General features: G+C 43.6%; 1 protein-coding gene across 1 annotated transcript in view; it reads right to left on the bottom strand.

Annotated features, from left to right (window-relative positions):
• LOC105533645 overlaps positions 1–10,610 on the bottom strand; it is a 113,517-nt gene that overhangs the window by 26,477 nt on the left and 76,430 nt on the right. Inside the window, exons 6-9 of the mRNA XM_011972125.1 lie at positions 5,193–5,531; positions 1,869–1,962; positions 751–866; positions 324–440 (exon numbers count right to left, since the gene is read on the bottom strand). Coding sequence (XP_011827515.1) covers positions 324–440; positions 751–866; positions 1,869–1,962; positions 5,193–5,531 — 666 coding nt within the window. The remainder of the gene's footprint in view (positions 1–323; positions 441–750; positions 867–1,868; positions 1,963–5,192; positions 5,532–10,610) is intronic.

The following is a 10,610-nucleotide window of genomic DNA, read 5'->3' as shown; positions in this document are numbered from 1 at the left end:
TGTGTAAATTAAATGAAATATAAAATACATATGTAGAAAGGAAGGAAGAAAGGCTGTCTCTTATACATATGTAATATACGTATATAATACATAAGTATACAATACATATGCAATATAAGTATATAATACATATGTACATAATATACATATTTTATAGTTAATATATGCATAAAACATATTTTATATATATTTGTAATATTTACATATACACACAGCAAATACATATTTTTATATTATGTTTTATATTATGAATATAAAATAGGTATAATATATTTTGTATTTTATATTACGTATATATATGCTATGCCAACTCTAACGGGTACCTTCTTTAATCATATTTTTTGGTCCTGTTTTGCAGTTCCATCTGGACTTGGAGCTGCCCTTTCCAAACGCCACAGCTGCTGTGTTCAGTCTGGTGAATGTCACATCCTGACTAAATTCTCAAAAGGAAAGGGATGAAACTCAGGGACATGTACCTGGGTCACCCGGAGAACCAGCAATGGGGACCACCTGTGGCTGGTCGCCTTTGTAACCTACGTGTGTAGATATGCACACATAGCAGGTACATTGCTCACAAGCCAGGTTTTCGGACATCAGTGTAACTGACCTGCTGGCTGGCACATGGTGAGGGCTGCCAGCCGGAACATACCAGGGAAAGGATAAGAAAAGTTACCAGAGCAAGGAGCTATTTCGGTCCTGGTTCACGGTCCACCACCATGTGGCTCCATTTTAATGAGTCACGCGCCTCACCCTCCCAGATGCTGAATTCACCTCCAACATCACACTCTTCAAGGAGATGTTTAGCAGACATTATCTGAGGGCTCCGTGCCGGGTAGACCTTGGTCACCGAGCAGGGACGATGTTCTCTCGGGGAAAGACAGATGCAGAAGGCAGGGGAAGGACCGAAATCCCAGGGGAATCAGCCACTAAGAATTCAGCATCTGGCCAAGTCGCTTCAACCAATTGTTCTTGTTGAGCCTCTCTCTTGAATCAGTGGATCCTGGAACTGGAAGGAAAGAGAAGACACCAGAAGCTGTGGTGTATGTGTGTGTGGCTGGGCAGCGAAAGGAGAGAGCTGGAGAGAAGGAGGGGGAGAGAAGGAGGGGATGAAGAAGGAAGAGGAGAGGGAAGGAGGAGAAGGAGAGGGGAGGAAGAAAGAGGAGGAGAAGAAGGAGAGGGGAGAAGGAGGAGGAGTAAAAAGAGAAGTGGGAGGAGAGGGTAGAAGGAGGGGGAGGAGAGGCGAGGAGGAAAAGAGGAGGAGGAGGAGGAGGAGGAGAGGAGGAGGAGGAGAGGGGAGGACAAGGAAGAGAAGGGAAGAGGAGGAGAGGGGAGGACAAGGAGGAGAAGGGAGGAGGAGAGGAGGAGAGGGGAAGAGGAGGAGGAGGAGGAGGAGGAGAGGGAAGGAGGAAGAGAGGGTAGAGGGAGGGAGGAGGAGGACAAGGACAGACAGTGGGAGGAGGAGAAATAGAAGTAAATGAAGAAGGAGAACAAGAAAAGATGAAAAAGGAGAGGCAGTAGAAGGAAGAGGAGGAGGAGGATCAAATGGTACGATTTCTAAAATCCAATCTGAGCAAGGCTAGCCCTTCTCCAGAGGAAATCGCCAAGTAAGCAGTAACAAGCAAACTAAAAGAAAGGACAGTCTTTAGGAGACAAACCTAGTAGGTCAGATTTTTTTTTTTTAGGAAGCTTAGTTTCTATTGGATACAGTTTCATCTTTATAGCTCACTGATTATGAAAAAGCTTGTGGAATAATATGATAATTACCAAACAACAAAATCACTAAACAGTTGTAGACTTTTACTACACAATAAATGACAAAACCAAAACCAAAAAAAAAAAAAAGAGGGGAATATTTAAAACTTGGTTACGTTTCCTCCGAGGCATGGCTTTTATACCAAGTTGGGATCTGAACGGCACCGGCCACAGACTGTTTTGTTACAAGCACTGCGGGCACCTTCTTCACTGGGTAGAAGGAAAAGCTCAGCACCAAACACTTTCTTTGAAGTCTCTGAAAGCTTCCTCAATGATGAGATTAAACTTGCAAAAGCTTTCTCACTGTGGGGAGACTACGACGACAGCTCCAATGACAGGGCTTCTGCAGCCAGGGCGTTACAGTTCTCTGAAACAAGCAAGAGAGGCGTGCATACATTAATCCAAGGATGTGTCCCGGCCAATAATTAGCCACCGCTTGCAGTGAAAAGCAGGGAGTCGAGAGCTTGTGTCACAGAATATACAATTTCCTCATGATGCCCCACAAAAAGCTATCTCCATTCAGATGGCTCCTACGTGGTTGTGCCAATCATAACAAGAACCAAGATCTACAAACAAAAGAGAGAAGAAAGAAAAGAAAGAAAGGAAGGAAGAAGGAAGGAAGAATGACGGAAGGAAGAAGGAAGGAAGAAAGGAAGGAAGAAAGGAAGGAAGAAAGGAAGGGAGAAAGGAAGGGAGAAAGGAAGGGAGAGAAGAAGGGAGAGAGGGAGGGAGGGAGAGAGGGAGGGAGGGAGGAAGGAAGAAAGGAAGAAAGAAGAAAGGAAGAAAGCAAGGAAGGAAGGAGAAAGGAAGGAAGGAAGGAGAAAGGAAGGAAGGAAGGAGGAAGGAAGGAAGGAAGGAAGGAAGGAAGGAAGGAAGGACGGACGGATGGAGGAATTCCTTCTTCTTGTGAGTAAATGCCGTATCCCAGATATTCCCTTTGTTGGCCAACTCCATGGTTAGTTTATCTAAAAAATTAATGGGAATGAAGTAATCAACATAATTGGTCTTGTCTCCTATGTGATATGCCCATGGTTTAACTATTTTTATATGTGTGTGTGTGTGTCTGAGACGGACCCTCACTCTGTCGCCCAGGCTGGAGTGCAGTGGCCGGATCTCAGCTCACTGTAACCTCTGCCTCCTGGGTTCAAGCAATTCCCTTGCCTCAGCCTCCCAAGTAGCGGGGACTACAAGTGCCCGCCACCAGGCCTGGCTAATTTTTTTGTATTTTAGTAGAGATGGGGTTTCACTGTGTTAGCCAGGATGGTCTGGATCTCCTGACCTCGTGATCCGCCCGCCTCGGCCTCCCAAAGTGCTGGGATGACAGGTGCGCGCCACCGCGCCCAGCCAGTTTAACTATTTTTAAAAATAATTTGAAGGCTGTCTCCTGGCAGAATTTCCTCTTGCTCTGTGGACGTCAGATTTTGTTCTTTTCATGTCTTCGACTGATTAGGTGAGGCCCACCCACATTATGGAGAGAGGATCATCTTGACTCCAAGTCACGGATTTAAATATCAACCCCATCCAAAAACACATTCACAGAAACATCCAGAATAATGTTTGCCCACACATCTGGGCACGGTGACCCGGACAAGGAGACACATAAAATTAACCATCACAAATATTATTACTTAAATGAAATGCTTAAAAAGAAAAGGAAGAGGAAATATAAAGCAAGGGATTAGAAGTAAACAGGGGGTATATTCATGAAAGCAGCTGGGCAGAGAAGAGGCTGATATAAATGGGACACAACATCAGAGCAAACTCGTGGAAGACAGGGGCATCTGACATGCTTGTGGACCAAGAGTAAGAGCTTAAGAGAGGTCTATTGAATGTCTTCTTCTCCTGTCAATCTGAAGCCAGTGACTGCTGGGGTTTGAAGGCAGAAATCCCATACGAATACCTAGAAGTCCACTGTTGTGCCAAGTTTTACTTCTGCTTTGGGGACACTGCCTTCAGAATACTCTAACTTGTCCTTACAACTCTGGTTCAAGCATAGATCATTGATCCAAGCTAGTATGAAATATCAATGTGTGTGCACATAGGCATGTGTGTTACCAGGAAACAACCCAGTAGGAATGACAGCACCACAGCCATAACGTAGATTAAAATGTAGACCTCACAGTGTTATCAGGATCAGCTTTTTTCAAGAGACCATGGGCTTCATTCATTCAAAAAGCACAGTTGCATGGTAGACCATTACCTTGCCTGCTCATTTATTTCTATATACCTAGCTTCTCACACTGAAGATATGCACACTAAACATTGGTCAAACGAAAATGAGTGGATAAATGACTAACCAATTTGTTTCATCCTCCCTAGAAGACAAGCACTGGTCATTTTACATGGTGCCCAAAACTGACTCTAGTGTGTGCTTTTAAACCCTATTTAATAAGACCAACCAGGCCAGGCACGGTGGCTCACGCCTGTCATCCCAGTACTTTGGGAGGCCAGGGCGAGCAGATCACCTGAGGTTGGGAGTTCAAGACCCGCCTGACCAACATGGAGAAACCCTGTTTCTACTAAAAATACAAAAGCGGCTGGGTGTCATGGCACATGCCCGTAGGAGAAACGGCTGAACCCAGGAGGCGGAGGTTGCAGTGAGCTGAGATCGCACCATTGCACTTCAGCCTGGGCAACAAGAGCAAAACTCCGCCTCAAAATAAATAAATAAATAAATAAATAAAAATAAGACCAATCAAAGGAGATCTTGTATGAATGGTCCAAAACTAAAGTGTGCATGATTTTATTTTCCAAGTCAAATGGGCCTCAGAGCTTAGCAGAAAGTATCATCATTATCACCATCATCATCATTGTCACCGTCATCACCATCCCCACCAACATCACCATCCTCACCAACATCATCATCCTCACCATCATCATCATCCTCACCATCATCTCCATTACCTCTCCCATTATCATCATCACTACCACCATCATTATCATCATCATTACCATCATCTCCATTATCACTACCACCACCATCATCACCATCATCATCAACATCATTATCTTCATTATCACCACCATCACTATCCTCACCAACATCATCCTCACCATCATCATCTTCACACCATTATCTCCACTACCTCTCCCATTGTCATCATCACTACCAGCATCATTATCATCATCATCACCATCACCATCATCATCTCCATTAGCACCACCATCACCATCATCATCTTCATTACCTCTCCCATCATCACCATCCTCACCATCATCATCATCCTCACCATCATCATCCTCACCATCATCATCCTCATCACCATTATCTCCATTACCTTTCCCATCATCATCATCATCATCACTACCACCATCATTATCATCATCATTACCATCATCTTCATTATCACCACGACCATCATCACCATCGTCACCATCATCATCACCATCATCATCTCCATTATCACCACCATCACCATCCTCACCATCATCATCCTCACCGTCATCATCCTCATCACCATTATCTCCATTACCTCTCCCATTATCATCATCACTACCACCATCATTATCATCACCGTCATCATCTCCATTATCACCACCATCACCATCATCTTCATTGCCTCTCCCATCATCATCATCACCCTTACCATCATCATCATCCTCACCATCATCACCATCATCTCCATTACCTCTCCCATTATCATCATCACTACCACCATTATCATCATCATCACCATCCTCACCGTCATCATCCTCATCACCATTATCTCTATTACCTCTCCCATCATCATCATCATCATAATCATCACTACCACCATTATCATCATCATTACCATCATCTCCATTATCACCACCACCACCATCATCACCATTGTTACCATCATCATCACCATCATCTCCATTACCTCTTCCATCATCATCGTCACCATCATCCTCACCACCATCATCTCCATCACCTCTCCCATCATCATCGTCATCACTACCACCATCATTATCATCACCATCATCTCCATTATCACCACCATCACCATCGTCACCATCATCACCATCATCTTCATTACCTCTCCCATCGTCATCACTACCACCATCCTCACCACCATCATCATCACCATCTTCATTACCTCTCCCATCATCATCACCATCATCACTACCATCATCATCATCATCTCCACTATCACCACCCCATCATCATCATCATCACCATCATCATCACCATCATCATCTTACCATGCCATTGTCATTATCACACCAACACCAGCAGCATCATCATTGTCATCATCATTACTACAATGTTGATAACCAGCTATAAGACTCTGAATCCCACAAGACGAGTCAGCAGTGCTGCCACTGGGACATCTGAGAACAATATGCCCTGGAAGGATTTTCTCCCTTTCTTTTTTAATCCCAGAATGGCAGTGGTGTGACTGATGTTCTCTTTTGGACTATGAAGCATCTTCTGTGACCTAGAAACAACTTAGAGTGATGACTCTTTGAGAGACACCACCACCTAAGTGACCTTATAACAAATTGGTCTGGTTCAAGAGTCCTAAATCATTTTAAATGCCACTTCAGTGCCTGTACACTCATTTGTTGTGCTGTCACTCTGGTTTCTTGGGAATAAATTAACAAAAACAGAATTGGAGATTGTCTCTTTCTGTCTTCACTTGCCTTCAAAAAGTATCATTTTCCCCCCCCACTGGAAGAACTTGTTGTCCAGAACAAGTGTAGGCATAGAAATGCTAATTTTTGTTACTTCACCTTTCTGGGAAAATAAGGGGGAGTGGAGCCATCTGTGGTTATGGCCATCTCTTGGCCAATACCGTTAGTTTTGAAATAAACTGATTTTGAATTAGATGTGCAGTGTGCATCTGTGAGATTGAAGTTAGACGTGTGTGTAGGAGAGGGAAGCCCACAAAGCTATGAAGATACAGTAGGAAGAAGGGCTCTATCAGAAAATGTAAAACAATGGCATTTGTTTGGATCAGATACAGCTATGTCTGAGTGGACTAAAGATACAAATCTGCTCATGGCCACAGCAGATGTCACTCCTGGGCCCCATGGATAAGCAACAGAAAGTCAAAGGTGGCAAATCTATCAAGCCTTTCTGAGCTTCTATGATGGACGGTTGGGTCCTCGGCCATCAGTGAGGATTGGCAGTGTCTTCTCAGCAATGTAAGAGTTTGAATCCAAGCCTCCGTGAATTTGGGAGGACAGCCCAGCTGGAAGCTGTGACTCAACAAGGCCAGCCTGAGACTCCACAAGCTCAAATAATTGTTCAGGCAGATAAATGCCATTAGGCTGCCAAGGTGACGTGATAAGGTGTTTGTCAAGGTAGATGGAGCCTGGTGAGGGAAAGTTAGGGTAGAAAACTTCAGAAATCCAGGCAGGAAAACTTCAGGCATATGGATAAGCCATCCATCCATCTACCTGCCATTCACCCATTCATTCACTTATACACATATCCATCCATCCATCCATCCAACCATCCATCCCTTTATTCATCCACCTACCATCCACCCATCTATGCACCCACCCACTCATCCACCCATCTATCCAGACAGCCAGCCAGCAATCCATCCATCTACCGATCCATCCGTCCACTTATCCATCCACTCATGCACATATCCACCATCCATTTATCCAACTATCCACCCATTTATCCATCTATCCACTCATCCATCTGTCTATCCATCCTTCCTTCCATTCAACATGCATACATAATGTGTCAGAAACTTCCTTGTACTTGGGGACACAGGGCATCAAGATACAGTACAGTTAACAGAACTCCAAGCTCCAGGCCAGAGTTGGAGCTTCAAGAAGAAACAAACTTCTTTCTTTCTTCTTGGGAACAGAGAGAAGCGTGCATTTAGTAATTCAGACACAATTCCTCACTTAACAAGACGAGTAGACCACAAAAGGCAGAGTTCAACTTAGCATCCATTGATAAGTACCAAGACACCCCCTTCTCAGGTAGACTTATGAGAGCAAGGACATCATTCTACCCTCTCCACAAAAGTACTGGTACAAGAAGGGCTTTCTCCATGGCTAGCTGAAGAGGTCCCCAGCTCAAGTTCAGACTGATCTAGGAAGAGTCCTGAAAATGACCCTGTCGGTGGAGATTCTGGGAAGGGGCAGTGAAGGACTCTTCTGGAAAAGGTAAGGACCAAGAGAAAGAACATGAAATCCAAGGATGAAAGTTAAAGACAAAATGCAGAAGAGAGGTTGAACTTGAGTAGAAGCCGGAATGAGGGCAGCATTTGCATTGATGGAGGGAAGAGAAAACTATCCTAGGCAGAGGGTATACCAGAAACACAAGGCAACTATTATTCATGAAGGTCTTGCTTGAGGAGCAATATGGACTCCAGAGCAGGTACAAGACACGTGGCAGGTCGTGGTGGATGAGTGATCTGTCGAAACGAAGGCTAGAAGGCCAAGAACAGATGGCCAAGGGCTTGGCTTGTAGGCAATGAGAGAGTAGTGAAGGCATGGAGGAATGCAGGATTGCTCTAGTGCATAGAGCCCAGTGGGGGTCCAGTGGGAGAGGCTGGAAAAAGGATAGACCTAGGATCCAGTGGGAGAGGCTGAAAGAATGGAAACCAGTTGTAACACCCTTGCTGTAACTGAGCTTTGGAAAGAACTTCGCATAGTAGGCGGGCGACAATGCAGAAACGAGGGCGTAAGAGAAATTTTGAAAGAAGGCACGTGAGATAAGAAATCATTGTGGAAAACAGTGTGACGATTCTTCAAAGAACTAAAAAGTGAACTACCATTCAACCCAGCAATCCCATTACTGGACATACACCCAAAAGAATATCAATCATGTTATCGTAAAGACACATGCAAGTGTGTGTTCACTGCAGCACCATTCACACTAGGAAAGACATGAAATCAACCTAAATTCCCATCAGTGGTGGACTGAATAAAGAAAATGTAGTACACATATACCATGGAATACTATGCAGCCATAAAAAGAAAGAGATCATGTCCTTTGCAGGAACATGGATGGAACGGGACACTATTATCTCGAGACAGACAGACAGACAGACAGATAGACAGACAGATAGATAGATAGATATAGATGATTGATTGATAGATAGATAGATAGATAGATAGATAGATAGATAGATAGATAACCACATGAGCCTCTGAGGATATTGAGTTATATATGTAACTTAATTTATTAACATAAACACCCATCATGTTATTAACTTATTAACATCCATCATATGAATTATCTTCTAATTAGCACAGCGTCTTGACACACCCAGAACGACACAGCGTGTCCTAACTATTGCAGGGAAGAAAATGGGAGGAGGGAGAGGATTAGAAAAAAATAACTAATGGGTACCAGGCTTCATACCTAGAGGATGAAATAATCTGCACAACAAACTCCCATGACCCAAGTTTACCTACATAACAAACTTACATGTGTACTCCTGAACATAATAGAAAACTTAGGGAGAAGACACGTCATTTTCACAAGTGTTTTAAACTTGCTCCCCTCTTCATGGGTAGCAGCGCACATGTTCTTATCCTTTGTTTCTTTCGAAGAAATCGATGTGCTTCTAAGCCAGCATAAGCTGACAGCCCATGTGGACAAGAGGAGGAGGTATTGTGTTATAAGGATTTTTTTTTTGTATAAACCAGAGAGAGGAGAGAGAGAATTATTGTGTGAGGACACAAGATTTATCCACAAAGATGCGTTTAAGACAAATTTGAATTTCTACAGGAAACTCATCCCCTACCAGCCAAACGGATGGATTATGACAAAGCCTGTGATTGGCTCCAGAAATCCATCAGCTCTTTTTGAAACTCAGTTTTAATTTAGTTCTGAAACAAAAAGAATGAGTAAAATGTTTCTCTAATACAATGTCCAAAATGGTGAGGCAAACTCCACCAGCAGAGAAAGCTATTGGCCGTCATGCAACCTGTGCAGAGTTCATGAAATTAGCATGCAGAGGCTAAGGGTGTATTAGTCTATTTTCATGCTGCTGATAAAGACATACCCGAGACTGGGTAATTTATAAAGAAAAAGGGGTTTGACAGACTCACAATTTCAGATGGCTGAGAAGGCCTCAAAATCGTGGTGGAAGGCAACAGGCAGGTCTTACATGGTGGCAGGCAAGAGAGAATAAGAACCAAGTGAAAGGGGAATCCCCTTATAAAACCATGAGATCTCGATGAGACTTATTCACTACCACAAGAACAGTATGGGGGAAACCGCCCCCATGATTCAATGACCTCCCATTGGGTCCCTTCCATCACACATGGGAATTATGGGAGCTACAATTCAAGATGAGATTTGGGTGGGGACACAGCCAAACCATATCAAGTGCAAACCAAGTTTCTGACTTCTCTTGAGGGAAAAGATACTTGAAAGATTTGAGTAGTTGGGAGCCAACCACCATGATCTCCTGCCCTCTGAATTAACAGTGTAATCACAACCGTCATCTTTGAACAACAGTGTTACAGTTGAAAAGTTAGAGGAAAAATGTCTGACTTTCCTCTAGCTTTTCTCCCCCAACACTATTCAGATTTCTTTGCTTATAAATGGTTAAGTGGACGTGGATGAGGAGGTTGAGCTGGTTCTCACAGAGGAGTAGGGAGTCTGAAATGACTTTCAGTCTGGGAAACGAAGACAGAAATCACTTCTACAGTCTTTTCAGGATCAAGCTTCAGGTAGGTGCATCCGTGCAGCATTCTCCCCTAAAGAACTTGATAGTACGAGAAATAAGCCTGCCTGCGAACTACACCACACATTGTGTCACCAAAAGCATGCAATTAAATGTTGAATGCAGACCAAGAGACTTTCTAGAACTGTCTAACAGAAGAGTTGAGGACTTTCTAGAACTGTCTAACGGAAGAGTTGAGGACTTTCTAGAACTATCTAACGGAAGAGTTGAGGACTTTCTAGAACT

This window comes from Mandrillus leucophaeus, unplaced genomic scaffold, assembly GCF_000951045.1.
Source record: "Mandrillus leucophaeus isolate KB7577 unplaced genomic scaffold, Mleu.le_1.0 Scaffold127, whole genome shotgun sequence".
Classification (NCBI taxonomy): domain Eukaryota; kingdom Metazoa; phylum Chordata; class Mammalia; order Primates; family Cercopithecidae; genus Mandrillus; species Mandrillus leucophaeus.
This window is presented reverse-complemented; position numbering and strand designations above follow the sequence as displayed.